Here is a 22,832-nt window from a genome sequence, read left to right on the forward strand (position 1 = left end):
CCGAGGGTCGAGGGTCGAGGCCCGAGTTCGAGGGTCGAGGGTCGAGGCCCGAGTTCGAGGGTCGAGGGTCGAAATTTTAGCGTTAGGGTTAAGGGTTGAGGATCTAGGGTTGAACGTTAAAAATCGAGGGTATAGGTTCGAGCATCGAGCTTCGAGAGCATAGAGGGTCGACCTTCTAGGGTCGAGGGCACTGAGGATCATTGGTTGAGGGCCGACAGCCGAGGGTCAAGCGTCGAGGGTCGAGCGTCAAGGGTCGAGCATCGAGGTCGAGGTTCGACCGTCGAGCTTCGAAAGCACTGAGGGTTGAGCTTCTAGGCCGAGGGCACCAAGAGTCAAGGGTTGAGGGCTGAGAGCCGAGGGTCGAGGATCTAGGGTCGAGGATCTAGGGTCGAGGGCCAAGGGTCGAGGGCCGAGGGTCGAGGTTCGAGCGTCGAGTTTCGAAAGCACCGAAGGTCGAGCTTCTAGGGTTGAGGACACCAAGGGTCAAGGGTAGAGGGCCGAGCACCGAGTGTCAGGCGTCGAGTTTCGAAGGCTGAGGATCGAGCGTCGAGCGTCGAACATCGAGGGTCGGGAGTCGAGAGTCAAGGGTCGAACATCGAGCATCGAAGGTATAGGGTGGAGCGTCAAGCGTTGAGTGTCCAAAGCACCGAGGGTCAAGCTTCGAGGGCCGAGCGTCGAGCGTAAAGGATTAGGGTCGAGGGTCAAGGTTCGAGCGTTAAGCTTCAAAAGCACCTTGGGTCGAGCTTCATGGGCAGCCGAGCACCAACGGTCGGGAGCCGAGGGTCGAGAGTCGAGGGTCGAGGCCGAGGGCCGAGGGTCGAGTTACGAGGGTCGAGGGTGTTGAGGGTCGAGGGCCGAGGGTCGGGGCCGAGTGCCATGGGTAAAGGGTTGAGGGTCCAGTGTCCAGGGTCGAGTGGCAAGGGTCGAGTGTCAAAGGCCGAGGGCCGAGGGTCGAGGGCCGAGAGCCGAGTTACGAGGGTCGAGGGCCGAGGACCGAGTTACGAGGGTCGAGGGCCAAAGGCTGAGGGTCGAGGGTCGAGGGTCGAGGATCGAGGATCGAGCGTTGAGCTTCGAAAGCACCTTGGGTCGAGCTTCTAAGGCTGTCAAGGGTATAGGTCGAGGGCCGAGCGCCAGGGATGGACAACGAAGGTCGAGGCCCGAAGGTCGACGGTCGAGTTTCGAAGGTCAAGGATCGAAGGTCGAGGGTCGAGGGTCGAGGGTCGAGGGTCGAGGGCCGAGTGTCAAGGGCAGAGTGTCGAGGGTCCGAGATCGAGGGTCGAGTTTCGAGGGTCGATGGTCGAAGGCCAAGGGTCGAGGATCGAGCGTCGAGGGTCGAGGGCCGAGGGTCAAGGGTCGAAGGCCGAGGGTCAAGGGTCAAGGGTTGAGTTTCGTGGATCGAGGGCCGAGCGCCGAGGATCAACAAGGGTCGAGGGTCAAGTTTCGAGGGTCGAGGGTCGAGGGTCGAGGGTCGAGTGCCGAGGGTAGAGTTTCGGGGGTCGATGGTCGAGGGTCGAGGTCGAGCGTCGAGGGTCCAGGGTTGAGGATTGAGGGCGAGGGTCGAGGATCGAGCGTCGAGGGTCGAGGGCCGAGGGTCTAGGGTCGATGGTTGAGTTTCGAGGATCGATGGCCGAGGGCCGAGTTTCGAGCGTCGAGGGTCGAAGGCCGAGGGCCAGGGACTTAGGTTCGAGCGTCGAGGGTCGAGAGTCGAGGTTCGAACGTTGAGCTTCAAAAGGACCTTGGGTTGAGCTTTTAGGGCCGCCGAGGATCAAGGGTCGAGGGTCGAGAAAGACGAGGGTCAGGCGTCGAGGGTCGAGGGCCGAGCGTCGATGGTCAAGGATCGAGGGTCAAGGTTCGAGGGTCGAGCGTCGAGGGTCAAGAGTCGAGGATCGAGTGTTGAGCTTCGAAAGCACCTTAGGTCCCGCCAAGGGTCAAGGGTCAAAGGTCGAGGGCCGAGTACCAAGTACCGAGGGTTGGATGTTGAGGATCGAGGGCCGAGGGTCGGGGCCAAGTGCCGTGGGTCGAGGGTCGAGGGTCGAGGGCCGAGGGCCGAGGGCCGAGGGTCGAGGGTCGAGCATTGAGCTTCGGAAGCACCTTGGGTCGAGCTTCTAGGGCCGTCGAGGGTCAAGGGTCAAGGGCCGAGCGCCAAGGGTCAGGCGTCAAGGGCCAAGGGCCGAGTGTCGAGGGCCAAGGGCGAAAGGCCGATGGACGAGGCTTGAGGGTCGAGCGTGGAAAGCACCTTAGGTCGAGCTTCAAGGGCTGCCGAGGGTCAAGGGTCGAGGGCCGAGCGACGAGGGTCGGGCGACGAGGGTCGGGCATCGAGGGCTGAGGATTGAGTGTCAAGTTTGGAGGGTCGAGGATCGAGTGTCGAGGGCTGAGGATCGAGTGTCGAGGGTCGAGGGCCGAGGGTCGAGGGTCGAGGGTCGAGGGTCGAGGGTCGAGGGTCGAGGGTCGAGGGTCGAGGGTCGAGGGTCGAGGGTCGAGGGTCGAGGGTCGAGGGTCGAGGGTCGAGGGTCGAGGGTCGAGGGTCGAGGGTCGAGGGTCGAGGGTCGAGGGTCGAGGGTCGAGGGTCGAGGGTCGAGGGTCGAGGGTCGAGGGTCGAGGGTCGAGGGTCGAGGGTCGAGGGTCGAGGGTCGAGGGTCGAGGGTCGAGGGTCGAGGGTCGAGGGTCGAGGGTCGAGGGTCGAGGGTCGAGGGTCGAGGGTCGAGGGTCGAGGGTCGAGGGTCGAGGGTCGAGGGTCGAGGGTCGAGGGTCGAGGGTCGAGGGTCGAGGGTCGAGGGTCGAGGGTCGAGGGTCGAGGGTCGAGGGTCGAGGGTCGAGGGTCGAGGGTCGAGGGTCGAGGGTCGAGGGTCGAGGGTCGAGGGTCGAGGGTCGAGGGTCGAGGGTCGAGGGTCGAGGGTCGAGGGTCGAGGGTCGAGGATCGAGGATCGAGCATCGAGGGTCGAGGGCCGAGGGTCTAGGGTCGATGGTTCAGTTTCGAGGATCGAGGGCCGAGTTTCGAGCGTCGAGGGTCGAAGGCCGAGGGCCAGGGACTTCGGTTCGAGTGTCGAGGGTCGAGGGTCGAGGTTCGAACGTTGAGCTTCAAAAGGACCTTGGGTTGAGCTTTTAGGGCCGCCGAGGATCAAGGGTCGAGGGTCGAGAAAGACGAGGGTCAGGCGTCGAGGGTCGAGGGCCGAGCGTCGATGGTCAAGGATCGAGGGTCAAGATTCGAGGGTCGAGCGTCGAGGGTCAAGAGTCGAGGATCGAGCGTTGAGCTTTGAAAGCACCTTAGGTCCCGCCAAGGGTCAAGGGTCAAAGGTTGAGGGTCGAGTACCGAGTACCGAGGGTCGGATGTTGAGGGTCGAGGGCCGAGGGTCGAGGCCGAGTGCCGTAGGTCGAGGGTCGAGGGTCGAGGGTCAAAGGGCGAGGGTGTGCCGAGGGCCGAGGACCGAGGATTGAGGGTCGAGGGTTGAGGGTCGAGGACGAGTTTTGAGGGTTGAGAGTCGAGGTTCCAGGGTCGAGGGTCGAAGGTGTTTCAAGGGTTGACAGCTGAGGGACAAGGGTCGAGGGTCGAGTTTCGAGGGCCAAGGGTCAAGTTTCAAGGATCGATGGTCAAGGGTCGACTTTCGAGGGTCGAGGGTCGAGGGTCGATGGTCGAGGGCCGATAACACGCCATTAATAATCGACAAAACAAGTTTTGCCTACCACGCTAGGCGCAAATTAACGTAGAAAAAAAATAATGTAAGCGTAAGTAATGAAATCTTTAGTTTCACAGTGCAAAGAATTTGCTCCCACAATTTGTATATCCTTCCCACATTACAAAGTAACGAAACCTTTAGTTTCACCGTACACAGAATTTCCTTTCACAATTTGTATGTCCTTCCCACATTACAAAGTAATGAAACCTTTAGTTTCAGAGTGTAAGAATTTGCTCCCACAATTTGTATATCCTTCCTACATTACAAAGTATTGAAACCTTTAGGTTCACTGTGCACAAAATTTCCTCCCACGTATATCTTTCCCACATTAGAAAGTAATGAAACCTTTGGTTTCACAGTGCACAAAATTTCCTCCCACAATTTGTATATACTTCCCACATTACAAAGTAGTGAGACATTTAGTTTCATAGTGCACAAAATTTCATCCCACAATTTGTATATCCTTCCCACGTTACAAAGGAATGAAACCAAATGAAACCTTTGGTTTCACAGTACACAGAATTTCCTTCCACAATTTGTATATCTTTCCCACATTACAAGTATATACTCCATTAATATAACATGTACAAGTGATTCTCACAAACTCCCACATTCCAATAACACGTCATTAATAATCCACCAAACAAGTTTAGCCAGCCACAATCAACCCAATGAAACTGAAGAGAGAAAAGGCCTATATTCATTGTGAACTACGTTACACAACAAATCCAAACACCATTGCAAAAATATCACAATTCAATCCATGTTTACGGTGAAGAAGTTTGAGACATTAAATAACAGAACAAAATCATCATCCAAAATGTCTGCAAAATATTCTCCTACACCATTCTAACCTCTTTTCAACTATTTTAATCAAATGTCTACAAAAGAAATCTCAGATCTGGCAACAAGATGAAAAGGAATTCTGATAAAGAGGAACTACTAATAGAAAAAGACATAGAGAAACTATATGTAAATTTGACTCAAAAAATCAATGGGAAAACTCTCACAAACTCGATGAGATGCACACAACACTAATCCAAAACTCATAACATAATCGATGTCATACAAGAAGAAACATGCATTTCTTGTCTTCCTAAAAGGACCAGAAATTCTAAAAAGACTAGAAATGCAAGAACTCAAAAAAACCCAACGGACCTAATTGCTAACAACATGCTCGATAGATGCAGGTCATAACAATTCAATCCTAATGTTCGGTGATCAAGTAATTATGAATATGTTGAGCAGTTATCATTTCACGTTTAATTTCAAGCTTCATGTAGATGGTAAGGCTCAAACAAATCCTATTCCAAAAAGTATTGTTGTTTACTGATCTAGAAACAGCAAGGAAAGCAACCAACCCAAAACCCAAACAAAAAAAATAGCAAATTCAGATTAATAGTATAAAACCAGGGGAGACCTGGTAAGAGACTTGATGTGATTACGTCATCCTGTTCATGAACTCAAAATCCAAATAAGATAAAGATGCTAATAATAGAGAAATTAAATAGAGAGGACAACACTCAGAAGAAATTCGATTATCCCAAGTTGTAAAATTCGACACTCTAGTTATTTTGAAATCTCAGAGAGACTAGGCAGCGTGTCTTGAAAAGGAATGAATGAAAATATTTCAAACAACTCCTAAATTTGACAGTCCTAATTCAGTGTACTAAGAATCACATAAAATTTATGTGAAAGAGTAACAAAAACACCACTGCAAAGAAACAAATGGCAATTGAATCCTTATGCTTAGTCATCAAATCCCGAGAAACCAAATAGAGAGGAAACTTAAAAGAAATTAGTTTAAGCTGAAAAAAAACCAGTTCAACACCTAGACGTAATCAAACATAGAACCTACATTTAAATTCAAATAGATGTCCATCATCACATAAAAAGTTCTGAAGATCTGCTGCCAAAGTTTCCACATCCAATGATGAATAATAAATTATAGACTTCAAAAACAATAGAGACAACATAGTCAATCATAACAGACTCTACGAGATACAAGTCATGACAGGAAACTAAATCAAACCCTGCTGCAAAGAAACAAATCACAACTCAATCCTAATGTTCGGTGGTCAACTTTAGCAATCTCAAATAATAGTAGAAGAAACACGTAAAAGAAATTAGGTTATCTTGAGAAGTTGCCCTTTCATGTTACATTCAATCGGCAAGGGAAACAGTTCAACCAACTCCTGGATTTGTCAGAAATAAAATAACCCGGTCGTTAGCAGTTCTAAATCTTCTTCCAATTTGTTGCATCAAGAATCAGCACCACAAAATTGACAGACATGCATACCTTCCTATTCAATTAACAAGAGAGACTAAAGCAATTCCAATTCGAACATAAAGATAAAACCTAAAGCCTCACAAGAAGTCCAATAATCAACTGTCACCACGACCTAACAAACATTCATAATAAGTCTTCCCTATAGAGCCCAAGTAATGGAGAATAATTAAGAAAACAATAAACACTAAACAATTGAACAAAAAAAAAAGTACTCCCACATTCCCTATATAACTAACTTGTTTCTCCATCAAATTCAGAAACTCATCAAATAAATTAATTCTTTAATTGTAAGGTGCAAATATGCTAGCTCTCCCAATATTACGATTGATCCAATATTCAAAACGACAGAGAAATCCCAAACGAAGTCTCTGCTTGCTGCAAACAAATAAATGCAAATAGTGCAAGCCCTGATATATTTTTATAAAAGTGAAAAGCGTTATGGGATTCAATCCTCACATGAATAACCACAACAACTACAATTAACAGAGCACAAGAACGGAATGATCGGATAGAAATAGCATAACTATGAAAAACCAAAATTAATAGGGAAAACATATAAAGTAAGAAAGAAAGATTATTTTGAACATAACATGGCTCTATAGCTGAGAAAATTTTACGAGTCTGTAAAAGAACAAATTAAAATAGAAGGAAACGAAACTCTTTACAATAAGATGACTCAATTGCAGAAAGAAAAGTATAAGTGTGGCAAAAAGAGAGAACAGGAGAGAAAAGTGCTTACCCACAACAGTTTCAAGAAGGGAATGGCTGACACAGACGTGATGAAACCCACAAAAATTCAAAAACCGTAACGGCTAAGTTTTTTTTCAATTAGAAGAGGTACTTTTGTGGGTATCAAATCAACAGAGTCAAAGGCCCACCAACACAAATATTGTTGACTCTTTACAAAAAGATGAGTCAGAGTGGGTGAAAAAAATTTCGAGTGTGGAAAAGAAAGAGAAAAATAAGAAGAAAAATGCTCACCCAACACAGGCTTCCAAAACGGATGGCCGACAGGCGTGATCAACCCAACAAAAAATCATAGCTGTAATGGCCAAGCTTATTTAAAATAGAAGAAATACTTTTTATGGGTATCAAATTAAAAGAAATACTTTTGTAGTCAAAGACCCAACAACACAAATGTCGATGATTCCTATCTCTTAAAGAGCCTGTTACAAAATCCAGAACTGCCACTCGACATGATTATCCAATGAAATAATAAACGTCGATGACTCCTAACTCTTATAGAGCCTGTTACAAAGACAATAACTCCCACACCACAAGTCCAGTGAAATAATAAACCCAGCTAAAACAAGGAATGCAAATAATAATAAAACTTACAGTTTCACAGGATTTTCATCCACTACTTCTCAAACCTACAGCACACATCCATTGCCTCCCTATAAAGCTCAAGAGGAAAGCAAGAAGAATTAAATCGAAAAAATAATCTCTTACAAGATTAAAAAGTACAGGAACAATAAGGTAATTACACAAACTCAAGACTCGATGAAGATAGAAATCAGCATTGCTTGTTCAGTGCTTGAAAAAGAATGGATACAAACATTTGATATATATATCTGTCATCTAAATACCTTCACATGATACATCAGTTTTCTTCCTTGCAAAGACCAAGAATGTCTTAGTAGAAAACCAAGTCACGATGAATCCATACACTCAAGAATGAAAAACTAATAGATAACCTCATTAGAGCCTTGATGCTACGCAGGAACAATTCATAAATTCAAGAACCAAAAACCCAATGGATAAACTCGTAACAGGCTCTCGAAACTAATCCAAAGACTGGAGCAGAGACACAAATAACAATCCAATCCTTACTTCTCAGTGATCAAGTCCAGAGAAATTTTATACAGAAGAAACTATGTTACCCTGAGCCGTTGCAAATGAATAAAAGTTAAATGGCTGATGTAACAGAAGAGAAAATAAAAGATCAGTAAAAATCGATTGGATAAATTCAAGAATTAAAAATTCAAGTATAGAACCGAAAGATAAATTCAAGAACTGAGAAAGCAATGGAGAAACTCATAACCGGGATCGCTCTCCATGCCATGCAGGACGTTACATAACTAACTCAGACACTGCCGCAGAGAAACAAATCACAGCAGGCTTCATAAATTAATAAAAGCTAAAAGTGCACAGAGGTTAAGAAAAATTCATAAATTCAAGAATACAAAAACCAATGGAAACACTCTCATAACAGGCTTCTGTAGATGCAAGATGTTACACAAAACTAATCCAAACACCAGTGCATAGAAACAAATCACGATTCCATCCTTGTGTTAATTTGTCGTGAGCCATTCCAACTACTCTTCAACTATCTTAATCACATGTCCGCAAAAGGAATCTCAAACCTGGCAACGATAATGTTTCAAACAAAATTCGTTCCATTTACAACTTTTCTCTTTTCATATCAAGAGAAAATAGTCAAAGGTTTCAACTAAAAGTGGTTATCGACAAGGCACCTTAGTAATAGAACTTTTCAAACCGAGAAGCATATCATCACATGTCCCATATTCATCCCAAAGTACCTCTATAAAACCCAAAATTCACGTCAAGAATTAAAGGACAACGTAGCAGACAAATTCTCCCCAAATGTCAAAGTCTAATATACACTCCCACATTACAAGCATATACACCATTAATAAAACTTGTAGAAGTGACTATCACAAACTCCCACATTCCAATAACTCGTCATTAATAATCCACCAAATAATGAAACCTTTAGTTTCACTGTGCACAAAATTTCCTCCCACAATTTGTATATCCTTCTCACATTACAAAGTAATGAAACCTTTGGTTTCACAGTGCACAGAATTTCCTCCCACAATTTGTATATCTTTCCCTCCTCACAAGCATATACTCCATTAGTATAACTTGTACAAGTCATTGTCACAAACTCCCACATTCCAATAACACGTCATTAATAATCCACCAAACAAGTTTAGCCAGCCACAAATTAACATAGAAAAAAAATAATGTAAGCGTAAGTAATGAAATCTTTAGTTTCACAGGGCTCAGAATTTTCTCCCACAATTTGTATATCCTTCCCACTTAACAAAGTAATGAAACCTTTAGTTTCATAGTGCACAAAATTTCCTCCCACAATTTGTGTATCCTTCCCACATTAAAAAGTAATGAAACCTTTAGTTTCATAGTGCATAGTGCACAGAATTTCCTCCCACAATTTGTATATCCTTTCCACATTACAAAGTAATGAAACCTTTAGTTTCACAGTGCAGAGAATTTCCTCCCACAATTTATATATCCTTCCCACATTACAAAGTAATAAAACCTTTAGCTTCATAGTGCACAGAATTCCTCCCACAATTTGTATATCCTTCCCACATTACAAAGTAGTGAAACCTTTAGCTTCACAGTGCACAAAATTTCCTCCCACAATTTATATATCCTTCCCACATTAGAAAGTAATGAAACCTTTAGTTTCAAAGTGCACAACATTTCCTCCCACAATTTGTATATCCTTCCCACATTACAAAGTAATGAAACTTTTAGTTTCACAGTGCACAAAATTTCCTCCCACAATTTGTATATCCTTCCCACATTACAAAGTAATGAAACCTTTGGTTTCATAGTACATAGAATTTCCTCCCACAATTTGTATATCTTTCCCACATTCATATACTCCATTAATATAACATGTACAAGTGATTGTCACAAACTCCCACATTCCAATAACACGTCATTAATAATCCACCAAACAAGTTTAGCCAGCCACAAATTAACGTAGAAAAAAAATAATGTAAGCGTAAGTAATGAAACCTTTAGTTTCACATGGCACAAAATTTTCTCCCACAATTTGTATATCCTTCCCACTTTACAAAGTAATGAAACCTTTGCCTTCACAGTGCACATAATTTCCTCCCACAATTAGTATATCTTTCCCACATTACAAGCATATACACCATTAATATAACTTTTAGAAGTGATTGTCACAAGCTTCCACATTCCAATAACACGCCATTAATAATCCACCCAACAAGTTTAGCCAGCCACAAATTAACGTAGAAAAAAAATAATGTAAGTGTAAGTAATCAAACATTTACCTTCACAGTGCACAAAATTTCCTCCCACAACTCATAGCTTGCCTTTCCTATGAATCCCGTCCATGAATTAAATAGAAGACTTTACACAGAGGATAAGAAATATTCATAAATTTAGAACTACATAAACCAGTGAAAAAACTCTCGTAACAGGCTTCTCTAGATGCAAAAGTTACACAAATTAATCCAAACACCAATGTATAGAAACAAATCACATAGAAACAAATCACAATTCAAACCTTGTGTTTATTGATGATGCTTAGGTTAGCTTGTTCTGAGCCATTCCAACTACTCTTCAACTATTTTAATCACATGTCCGCAAAAGAAATCCCAAACCTGGCAGCGACATGAAAAGGAATTTTAATAAAGAGGAACTACTACTTATAGAAGAGGACCCACAGAAATAAATGAAGAAACTCTAATAAACTCGATGTACACGATACTAATCTTGAGGTTATTACCATTAAAATGAAAGGAAAGACTTGTAAGATTCGTCCATTTAATTTGCTGCCCAACAAAATATTATATATATATATATATATATATATATATATATATTCAAAATGTTAAACAAGAATATTATATTTTGCAAGAACGAGTTCAAAATTCGATTATCAATACAGGAAATGAAATAAGACTACAAAATAAAGGTTTGTAATAAAAAAAATGAAGTCAACCCTGAATGTTGGCTAATTACCACTAATAAAATGAATGGAATGTTCAAGATTCATCTTTTCAAAACACCTAAGAAAATAAAAAAATAATTATCAGAACTTCAAATCAGAAGTTAACAATCGACCTAATGAAAGTGAAGAGAGAAAAGGACTCTATGAAAACGAAATGTCCACATGATAAATTATCAAGAACCGATTGCTAATTACCACCACTAAAATTCAACTTTATAGAACTTTCAAACAAAGAATCAAAGCCCAACCCCACATGTCCCATTTTCATTGTGCATTACGTTATACAACAAATCCAAACACCATTGCAAAGATATCACACAACAAATTCAAACAGCATTGCAAAGATATCACATTTCAATCCATGTGTATGGTGAATAAGTCTGAGACATTAAATAACAGAAGAAAATCATCATCCAAAAAATTAAGTTAGATTATCTTACACATTAAATAACCTCTTTTCAACTATTTTAATCAGATGTCTGCAAAAGAAATGTAATATCCGACAACAAGATGAAAAGGAATTCTAATAAGGAGGAACTACTACTAATAGAAAAAGACATATAAAAAAGATATGTAAATTTGACTCAAAAATCAATGGGAAACTCTCACAATCTCGATGAGTTGTACAATGATACACGACACTAATCCTAAAGCTCAACATACACGATACCAATCTTGAACTTATTACCACTAAAATTAAAGGAATGACTATAAGATTCGTCCTTTTAATTTTCTATCCAAGGAAATACAAAAAGGAAATTTTCAGAACCTAAAAACATTGATTTCATGCAAGAACATTGATGTTTTGCTAGAACAAGTTCAAAATTCAATTGTCAATACAGGAAACGAAACAAAACAACAAAATAAAGGTTTGTAATAAAAAAATGAAGTCAACCCTGAATGTTGGCTAATTACCACTATCAAAATGAACGGAATGTTAAAGATTCGCTTTTTCAAAACACCAAAGAAAATAAAAAATTAATTATCAGAACATCAAAACAGAAGTGGGATAATCAAAATTGAACAATCAACCCAATAAAAGTGAAGAGAGAAAAGGATTCTATGAAAACGAAAAGTCCACATGATAAATTATCAAGAACCGGTTGCTAATTACCACTACTAAAATTCAACGAACTTTCAAACAAAGAATCAAATCCCGACCCCACATGTCCCATATTCATTGTGCACTACGTTATAACACAAATCCAATCACCACTGCAAATATATCACAATTCAATCCATGTGTACGGTGAAGAAGTCCGAGACATTAAATAATAGAAGAAAATCATCATCCAAAAAAATAAGTTAGATTATCCTACACCATTCTAACCTCTTTTCAACTATTTTAATCAAATGTCTGCAAAAGAATTCTCATATCTGGCAACAAGATGAAAAGGAATTCTGATAAGGGCTATTACTAATAGAAAAAGACATATAGAAACTATATTTAAATTTCACTCAAAAATCAATGGGAAACTCTCACAAACTCCATGAGATGTACAATATTACACGACACTAATCCAAAAGCTCATAACATACAAGATAATAATCTTGAGCTTATTACCACTAAAATGAAAGGAATGACTCTAAGATCCGTCCTTTTAATTTGCTACCCAAGAAAATACAAAAACAAAAATATTCAGAATGTCAAAATATTAATGTCTTGCAAGAACATTGATGTTTTGCAAGAACCAATTCAAAATTCAATTGTCAATACACGAAACGAAACAACACAACAAAATATAGGTTTGTAATAAAAAAAAATGAAGTCAACCCAAAATGCTCTCTAATTACCACTAACAAAATGAATGGAATGTTCAAGATTCATATTTTCAAACAGCTAAGAAAATAAAATTTAATTATCAGAACTTCAAAACAGAAGTGGGATAATCAAGAATCAAAAAATTGAACAATCAACCCACTGAAAGTGAAGAGAGAAAAGGACAATATGAAAACGAAAAGTCCACGTGATAGATTATAAAGAACCAACAGTCCACGTGATAGATTATAAAGAACCAGTTGCTAATTACCACTACTAAAATTCAACTTTATAGAACTTTCAAACAAAGAATCAAAGACCTACCCCACATGTCCCATATTCATTGTGCACTATGTTACACAACAAATCCAAAAACCATTGAAAAGATTGATCTTTTCAAAACACCTAAAAAAAATTCAGAACTTCAAAACAGAAGTGGGATAATCAAGAATTACAAAATTGAACAATCAACCCAATGAAACTGAAAAGAGAAAAGGACAATATGAAAACGAAAAGTCCACATGATAGATTATCAAGAACCAATTGCTAATTACCACTACTAAAATTAAACTTCATAGAACTTTCAAACAAAGAATCAAAGCCCTACTCCACATGTCCCATATTCATTGTGCACTACGATACACAACAAATCCAAACATCATTGAAAAGATTCATCTTTTCAAAATACCTCACAAAATTAAAAAATAATTCACAGAACTTCAAAACAGAAGTGGGATAATCAAGAACCACAAAATTGAACAATCAACGCAATGAAATTGAAGAGAGAAAAGAACAATATGAAAACGAAAAGTCCATATGATAGATTACCACTACTAAAATTCAACTTTATAGAACTTTCAAACAAAGAATCAAAGCCCTACCCCACATGTCCCATATTCACTGTGCACTAGTTACACAACAAATCCAAACACCACTGAAAAGATTCATCTTTTCGAAACACCTAAGAAAATAAAAAAATAATTTTCAGAAATTTAAAACAGAAGTGGGATAATCAAGAATCATAAAATTGAACAATCAACCCAATGAAACTGAAGAGAGAAAAGGACAATATGAAAACGAAAAGTCCACATGATAGATTATCAAGAACCGGTTGCTAATTACCACTACTAAATATAAACTTTATAGAACATTCAAACATAAGAATCAAAGTCCTACTCCGCATGTCCCATATTCATTGTGCACTACGATACACAACAAATCCAAACACCATTGAAAAGATTCATCTTTTCAAAACACCTAAGAAAATAAAAAATTAATTTTCAGAACTTCAAAACAGAAAAGAGATAATCAAGAATCACAAAATTGAACAATCAACCCAATGAAAGTGAAGAGAGAAAAGGAAAATATGAAAACGAAAAGTCCACGTGATAGATTACCACTACTAAAGTTCAACTTCATAGAACTTTCAAACAAAGAATCAAAGTCCTACCCCTCATCTCCCATATTCATTGTGCACTAGTTACACAACAAATCCAAACACCATTGAAAAGATTCATCTTTTCAAAACACCTAAGAAAATAAAAAAATAATTTTCAGAACTTCAAAAGAGAAGTGGAATAATCAAGAATCACAAAATTGAACAATCAACCCAATGAAAGTGAAGAGAGAAAAAGACAATATGAAAACGAAAAGTCCACATGATAGATTACCACTACTAAAATTCAACTTTATAGAACTTTCAAACAAAGAATCATAGCCCTACCCCACATGTCCCATATTCAATGTGCACTAGTTACACAACAAATCCAAACACCATTGAAAAGATTCATCTTATCAAAACACCTAAGAAAATAAAAAAATAATTTTGAGAACTTCAAAACAGAAGTGGGATAATCAAGAATCACAAAAATTGAACAATCAACCCAATGAAACTGAAGAGAGAAAAGGACAATATGAAAACAAAAAGTCCACATGATAGATTATCAAGAACTGGTTGCTAATTACAACTACTAAAATTAATTTTATAGAACTTTCAAAGAAAGAGTTAAAGCCCTACCCCACATGTCCCATATTCACTGTGCACTAGTTACACAACAAATCCAAAGACCATTGAAAAGATTCATCTTTTCAAAACACCTAAGAAAATAAAAATTAATTTTCAGAACTTCAAAACAAAAGTGAGATAATCAAGAATCACAAAATTGAACAATCAACCCAATGAAAGTGAAGAGAGTAAAAGGACAATATGAAAACGAAAAGTCCACATGATAGATTACCACTACTAAAGTTCAACTTTATAGAACTTTCAAACAAAGAATCAAAGCCCTACCCCTCCTCTCCCATATTCACTGTGCACTAGTTACACAACAAATCCAAACACCATTGAAAAGATTCATCTTTTCAAAACACCTAAGAAAATAAAAAATTAATTTTCAGAACTTCAAAACAGAAGTGGGATAATCAAGAATCACAAAATTGAACAATCAACCATAATGAAAATGAAGAGAAAAAAGGACAATATGAAAACGAAAAGTCCAAATGATAGATTATCAAGAACCGTTTGCTAATTACAACAACTACTAAAATTCAATTTTATAGAACTTTCAAACAAAGAGTCAAAGCCCTACACCACATGTCCCATATTCATTGTGCACTTACGTTACACAACAAATCCAAACACCATTGAAAAGATTCATCTTTTCAAAACACGTAAAAGAAATTAGGTTATCTTGAGAAGTTGCCCTTTCATGTTACATTCAATCGGCAAGGGAAATCTCCTGGGATGCTAATGCTATGAATGCAAACAGTTCAACCAACTCCTGAATTTGTCAGAAATAAAATAACCTTAGTCGTTAGCAGTTCTAAATCTTCTTTGAATTCGTTGCATCAAGAATCAGCACCAAAAAATTGACAGACATACGTACCTTCCTATTGAACTAACAAGAGAGACTAAAGCAATTCCAATTCGAACATAAAGATAAAACCTAAAGCCTCACAAGAAGTCCAATAATCAACTGCCATAGCCTCCACGACCTAACAAACATTCATAATAAGTCTTCCCTATAGAGCCCAAGTAATGGAGAATAATTAAGAAAACAATAAACACTAAACAATTGAACAAAACAAAAAAGTACTCCCACATTCAGAGATACATATAACTAACTTGTTTCTCCATCAAATTCAGAAACTCATCAAATAAATTAATTCTTTAATTGTAAGGTGCAAATATGCTAGCTCTCCCAATATCACGATTGATCCAATATTCAAACCGACAGAGAAACCCCAAACGAAGTCTCCGCTTGCTGCAAACAAATAAATGCAAATAGTGCAAGCCCTGATATATTTTTATAAAAGTGAAAAGCGTTATGGGACTCAATCCTCACATGAATAACCACGACAACTACAATTAACAGAGCACAAGAACGGAATGATCGGAAAGAAATAGCATAACTATGAAAAACCAAAATTAATAGGGAAAACATATAAAGTAAGAAAGAAAGATTATTTTGAACATAACATGGCTCTATAGCTTTGAAAATTTTACGAGTGTGTAAAAGAACAAATTAAAATAGAAGGAAACGAAACTCTTTACAATAAGATGACTCAATTGCATAAAGAAAGGTATAACTGTGGACAAAAAGAGAGAACAGGAGGGAAAAGTGCTTACCCGCAAAAGTTTCAAGAAGGGAATGGCTGACACAGACGTGATGAAACCCACAAAAATTCAAAAACCGTAACGGCTAAGTTTTTTTTCAATTAGAAGAGGTACTTTTGTGGGTATCAAATCAACAGAGTCAAAGGCCCACCAACACAAATATTGTTGACTCTTTACAAAAAGATGAGTCAGAGTGGGTGAAAAAAATGTCGAGTGTGGAAAAGAAAGAAAAATAAGGAGAAAAATGCTCACCCAACACGGCTTCGAAAACGGATGGCCGACAGGCGTGATCAACCCAACAAAAATTCATAGCTGTAATGGCCAAGCTTATTTAAAATAGAAGAAATACTTTTTATGGGTATCAAATTAAAAGAAATACTTTTGTAGTCAAAGACCCAACAACACAAATGTCGATGATTCCTATCTCTTAAAGAGCCTGTTAAAAAATCCAGAACTGCCACTCGACACGATTATCCAGTGAAACAATAAACGTCGATGACTCCTAACTCTTATAGAGCCTGTTACAAAGACAATAACTCCCACACCACAAGTCCAGTGAAATAATAAACCCAGCTAAAACAAGGAATGGAAATAATAATAAAACTTACAGTTTCACAGGATTTTCATCCACTGCTTCTAAAACCTACAGCACACATCCATTGCCTCCCTATAAAGCTCAAGAGGAAAGCAAGAAGAATTAAATCGAAAAAAATAATCTCTTACAAGATTAATAAGTACAGAAACCATAAGGTAATTACACAAACTCAAGACTCGATGAAGATAGAAATCAGCATTGCTTGTTCAGTTCTTGAAAAAGAATGGATACAAACATTTGATATATATATATATCTGTCATCTAAATACCTTCACATGATACATTGGTTGTCTTCCTTGCAAAGACCAAGAATGTCTTAGTAAAAAACCAAGTTACAACGAATCCATACATTCAAGAATGAAAAACTAATAGCTCATTAGAGCCTCGATGCTAGGCAGGAACAATTCATAAATTCAAGAACCAAAAACCCAATGGATAAACTCGTAACAGGCTCTCGAAACTAATCCAAAGAGACACAAATAACAATCCAATCCTTACTGTTCAGTGATCAAGTCCAGAGAAATTTAATACAGAAGAAACTATGTTACCCTGAGCCGTTGCAAATGAATAAAAGTTAAATGACTGAGGTAACAGAAGAGAAAATAAAATATCAGTAAAAATCGATTGGATAAATTCAAGAATTAAAAATTCAAGTATAGAACCGAAAGATAAATTCAAGAACTGAGAAAGCAATGGAGAAACTCATAACCGGGATCGCTCTCCATGCCATGCAGGACGTTACATAACTAACTCAGACACTGCCTCAGATAAACAAATCACAGTTCAATCCATATGTTCGGTGATCAATACCAGAGAAATTAAATATTAGAAAGGAACTCAGAAGAAATAATGCTTTTCTTACATCCATGGCATAAAGAAAATTCATCTACCCAGATACCCGCCAAAAAGAAAAACCAACAATAAAGGTTCAGAAAAACCAAAGGATATATATAAAAAAGGAGAGTCGAGATTGACGGCCGAGATTATGTGGTGTGGAAAATTAAACGGTCGGTAATGATGCAATTAGAATTTTAATGTTGCAGGTCCTTCTCTGTTTTGGGACCACCAACCTGGCATGGTGCCAACGGCTCCTTACCTTTATTATTATGAACATTGAAACAGCTGTTAGCTGAGAAGCGGAAATTTACATAGTGAAAAACATTTTAATTATTATTTTAAATATGTTTTTCATATTTAAATGTTTTTATAAATATTATTAAAATTTAGATTTATCTAAGTTTTAAATTGCTAGGATATGTTTAGTTAAACCCATGTTAAAATATATAGAGTATTAATAAATTTTATACTTTTTAATTTAATATTGTATTTTAATTTTTCTTTTAATTAGCCTGATTCTTATTTTATAATTTTTTTTTTCAATTTTAGGTGTGAATTAATTCTAGTCAAGTTAAGTATATTTTACGTTAAGTTGAATCAAACTCAATTTTTAGTAAAATTGAGTTGGATTAAGTCATGTCTTAGATTCAGTTGAGTCCATTTGACCTTATGTTAAGTTTATTAGTAGCTTTATAGGGAGTAACACTCTAATATTCAAATAATATTAGAGTCTTACTCCCTTCACCACCCATCTTCTTCCTCCACCTCTCCATTTTTTTCTAAATTCCAATCTTATTCTTTTTACTTTTACCTTTATTTATTTTACTTTTTATTTTTTAAAACCCTAATCTCCTTTTACTTTCACTCTTTCTCTCAGAGGCAAGCCTCCACCCCCCACCCCCACTTTCACTTTCTCTTTTTCTTTTCAATTTCTACATCCGATAACACTGAATCTAATTAATCCCTACAATCTTCTTCGCTAACAGTGTCACGAGTCCTCTTCACCTTCTCTACGTCACCACTATGTATCATACCTTGTGACTTTGAATATCAGTTTATTGAATCTACACCACATTCAGAAATCCTCACATCCACATATGTTGATGAACTACCACATGAAATTTATTGTTCAAACTGCCAACTTCTTTCCATTACTTTTTAAAAAATATGACCAAAGTGATCAAACCATATATAATATAACGTAACTAAGCTTTCGAGAATAAAGAATGAAGAAAAGACAGAAATGGAGAATGGTGTTAACGGATGTGGAAATTGAAAAGAAAGAGAGAAAGTGAAAGTGGGTGGGGAGGCTTGCGTATGAGAAAAAGAGTGAAAGTGAAAGGGGATTAGGATTTTAAAAAATAAAAAGTAAAATGGGTAAAAGTAAAAGTAAAAAGGGTAGGATTAGAATTTAAAAAAAATTGGGGAAGTGAAGGGAGAAAATGGGGTGGTGGAGGGAGTAACACTCATAATATTAAGTTTAAACAAACTTAAATTGAATTAATTTAGTCCAATAAAAAATGTTAAGTTGAACTTAACTTTCTTGTCATATTACAAATAGTAAAAATTAAATAAAATTCAATTTATAATTAATATAAATTATTTAAAATCATTTTATAATTTAAAATATTTTAAAAATTCGTGTTATTTTGAAAAAAAATGAATTAAAATATTATAATAAAATCAAATGCACTCTCCTAAGTCTAATTCATTTTAAGGATTTGAAGCTTCCTTAATTTTAATAATTTGGTAAATCAATAATAAGAGAATATTTATTTAGGAGTAAGTTGAAGTTCATGAGTCAAATTATACCTCTAAATATAATATTTTTAAAAAATATAAATATGTAATTAAACATGCAGTAAAGGTCGTGATTTAGTATTGATTTCATAAAAACACTGGAAGGACTTTTTTTTATATCTCTTTCTTTGATTTATAGAAAAAACTTACTTATTCATAGGAATAAGCGACCGTAATTTCAAAATTTATAGAAAACAAAACTAATAGAAAGAATAATCTCCAAAAATTAGAAACATAGCCCATGAACAATTGTAACAGCATTGATCCTTTGGTCTCTGTAAGAATATTGCAAGGCCTTCTCCACTCTCTCCCTTCTTATCCTTCTTGTTCATTTTCTCCTCTTTCTTTCTACATGAAGCGATTTTGTAAACACAACAATTATTTCAGGTTGTGTTTTGACATTAATCAAGGTTAGTAGTTAATCAAGGTTTAGGGTTAGGGTTAGGTTTAGGATTAGGGTTTAAGGTTTAGGGTTTATGAGTTAATGGGTTAATGTTTGAGTTTAGGTTTAGGATTAGGGTTAGGGTTTAGGGTTTAGATTTTACCGTTCAGGGTTTAGGTTTTGAGTTTAGGGCTATGTGAAGATATTGTTATTGTTACACATACATATGTGAAGATATTGGCTTTCTAACATTACTAATCTAATCCTGAAACATGCATATGCAATAGTAATAGCTACTTATATCTTATAAAACAAAACAGACACTTAATCCTCTATGAAAGTTTGAAAACTTGCAAGATTTGAATTTTTGATCTTGTACGGAATTGTAAAGGATTATGGATAAGTAAGAGAAGAAAGGAAGTGAGAAAACCTAGCCCATGAACACTTGTGACAGCATTGATCCTTTGGTCTATGTAAGAATATTGCAAGGCCTTCTTGTTTCTTGTGACAATTAATTCAGGTTGAGTTTTGACATTAATTAAGGTCAGTAGTTAATTCTAACCTAATTTACTAATAAAATGACAATAAATATCTATATGCTTAAACTACTTAAGGAAGATATTGGAAACTAAGAGAATAAAAAATTTATTATCATAAAAGAGCATAAATATATCAGCAAAAACTTTAAAGTTGAGCATTTAATACATATATATTACTTCTCAAGCTATTGATGATAAAATCATAATATTTATATTCAGTTGAACATTTCACATAATGCCATTTGCTAAATTTCTAAGAATACATATAGTTATCAAGGAAGACACAAAAACCAATTGTAGACCTTCTAGTGTCCAAACAATTACTTTAGTTTGCATCAGTATACACTCACATCTGAAACCGGTTGTTTTGCAAAACAAAAAGCCTTTAATTCAAATAATGACTATAACTTCAACAGAACTTGATCAAGAAAGAAAAAGAATTTAATAAAGAAAATAAATAAACAAGAGAATATAACAAAAAAATACTCAATTCAGAAAAAAAAATATGTTTGACCTTTGAAAAATAATTATGATATAGTGCCTCACATTATGCAAATTGATGTGATATATATATTATCCTGGATCCAGAAGAATTCTGAAATCAAGGGAACATATTAATTCCTACCTGAAAAGTATACCATTATCCTTCAAATAGTTGAAAATTCCTTCAATCATCTTGAATTCAATTTCACGCTTAATACCAGTAGGAAGAGTCTCCAATTCTTTCTCATAACAATCTACAATTCCTTTAGCATTGAATTTTACCCCAAATGTTACATTTTGCTGTCCAATCTGTTCAGGTAATGTAACAATAACAAATATAGTTCAAGTCAAATACATTAGGTAAGAAAATACTTCAAATGATGTCAATTTTTAGTTCGGATAACAGTAATATAAAACATACAGTGAGACTAATTTGTAAAGGTTGGAACTCAGGAGTAAATTAGGTAAAACCGTGGTTGTCCTTGCAAGAGTGTGATCTTATAAAAAATTTGACTCTTTTTATAAAAAGTTGGCCAATACAAATAAATTTCAACAAGAACATAAAGAGATATTCTAATTACATCTCCAAATTAATAAAGAATCAAGAATTTTTCATTCAGAAAATGAAAGCAAGCCTAAAACAACCCTAGCACTTTATTTGAGATTAATCAAATCAGCACAATGCAGCGTGAAACAAACAGCGAAAAAAATGCCATATAGAAGAAAAAGCGAGAATATATTGTAAGAAAAAATGTTGAAAAGAGTACCTTGAAACCCAGAAAGGAAGGTTCGATAGAGACGGTGCTGTTGAGGATCAAGGGTTGGAAACGAGAAGAAGCAGTAGCAGATAGAAGGTGAGAGGAAGAGGGGAGACACATGTGTGCGTAGTTGAAAGATGAAAATTTGAAACCAATCCGAGTACCCTTTGGAAAGGGGACTGCAATAGAAGCATAGTGGAGTAACCATACAAGGAACATTTCTAGGTCTGTTCTTCTGAAACTAAAAACTAGAGATAACATTCATGCTGGTATTTAAAAAAAAATAACTTTTAGAAAAGTGTGAAAAAGATTAAAAATATGTAAAACAATGTTGATTTTTATTAATTTATACTTTATTAACTGGTTTATTGTATACAGTATTGTTCTTTGAGTTCAATTATTTAATTTTATCTTTATCAAACTGTTAAATTTTTTGAAAATTGAAAATATACATCTACGGCGGCACCCTCTGTAGATAAATTACAAGCTTTCAGCACTTTTTTAAACTTTCAGCACTTTTTTTAAACGTCAATTTTAGCCTTACTATTTTATAACGCATTCAACCCCAAAAACATTGTTGAGCTGCCTGTGCTATCTTAATTTGGGAGCATCTTTCATCATTTAATCAATTTTAGTTACTTAAATTTAATTTTTTTGTTTTAATTATATATATTTCATATAAATTTTTGGGTTAAATATGTTTTTAGTCCCTAAACTATTGACCGTTTCTGGTTTTCGTCCCTCTTCCAAACTAAGGTACGATTTGGTCCTCATTCTTTAGAAAAACGTTCGTTTTAGTCCTCAAAATTTTGTTTTTAGTCCTCGTTTTAGTCCTCAAAACGTTCATTTTTTCGACTAAAACGAACGTTTTTTAAAGATTGAGGACCAAATCGTACCTTAGTTTGGAAGAGGGACGAAAACCAGAAACGGCCAATAGTTTAGGGACTAAAAACATATTTAACCCTAAATTTTTTAACATATTTAGTGTAAGGGCCTGTAAATTTATAAAAGGGCCTTTGGGCCTTATGTGGGGCAGCCAGACCCATCAAACTAAGGCCAACTTGACCTTAGGAGGGGCTCTTCAGAACCCATTTTCTTCCCCTGAACTTCATTTCTCCTTCTCTCTAAAACTCTCATGCCCTAAACTCTCTCTGCCTTCTCTCTAAATTTCCAGCTCTTTGAACCTTTCAATCTTGGGTTAGAGGGTGCTCAGACGTTCATCTCACCGAAGGCTTCCTTTTGAACCGATCGCATTTTCGATTGGACCGGTGAGTCAACTTTTCCCTTCTTTGTCTCCATTCTCAAACCTAGAACATGAAATGCTACTGGTTGTATGT

At 37.3% G+C, this 22,832-nt stretch overlaps 1 protein-coding gene across 23 annotated transcripts; it reads right to left on the bottom strand.

Annotated features, from left to right (window-relative positions):
* Positions 1–5,592: 5,592 nt before the first annotated feature.
* LOC148194473 (uncharacterized) lies at positions 5,593–21,731 on the bottom strand. 23 transcript variants are annotated; one of them, XR_015781492.1, is made up of 7 exons: positions 21,505–21,731; positions 20,880–21,046; positions 16,710–16,768; positions 10,738–10,784; positions 10,502–10,547; positions 10,280–10,376; positions 7,499–10,090 (listed from the first exon to the last, which is right to left on the bottom strand). XR_015781492.1 is itself a non-coding variant. In XM_088096043.1 (4 exons), exons 1-4 carry the CDS (start codon positions 21,712–21,714, stop codon positions 10,345–10,347), a joined length of 456 nt encoding a protein of 151 aa, XP_087952169.1. In that variant the 5' UTR covers positions 21,715–21,731; the 3' UTR covers positions 7,499–10,344. The 23 variants fall into 23 exon arrangements, 5 of the variants coding, with proteins under 5 accessions (XP_087952169.1, XP_087952170.1, XP_087952173.1 ...); XR_015781496.1 differs by lacking the exons at positions 10,502–10,547; positions 10,738–10,784; positions 16,710–16,768 and adding exons at positions 5,593–5,869; positions 7,303–7,361 and having other exon boundaries at positions 10,044–10,090; XR_015781482.1 differs by lacking the exons at positions 10,502–10,547; positions 16,710–16,768 and adding an exon at positions 5,593–5,869 and having other exon boundaries at positions 10,044–10,090.
* Positions 21,732–22,832: the final 1,101 nt, after the last annotated feature.

This window comes from Vigna umbellata, chromosome 8 (assembly GCF_029865625.1).
Source record: "Vigna umbellata cultivar VRB3 chromosome 8, Vumbellata_1.0, whole genome shotgun sequence".
In the NCBI taxonomy this organism is placed as follows: Eukaryota; Viridiplantae; Streptophyta; class Magnoliopsida; order Fabales; family Fabaceae; genus Vigna; species Vigna umbellata.

Bases quoted from the DNA above. Each gene is read 5' to 3' on its own strand.
- LOC148194473 (XM_088096043.1), bottom strand. From the start codon at position 21,714: ATGTTCCTTGTATGGTTACTCCACTATGCTTCTATTGCAGTCCCCTTT. The intron at 10,785-20,879 runs GTAGGAATTAAT...TTATTTTCTTAG, and splicing joins GATAATGGTATACTTTTCAG to GTGTTTTGAAAAGATGAATC. The intron at 10,377-10,737 runs GTAATTAGCCAA...TGTCGCTGCCAG, and splicing joins TTCCATTCATTTTATTAGTG to GTTTGGGATTTCTTTTGCGG.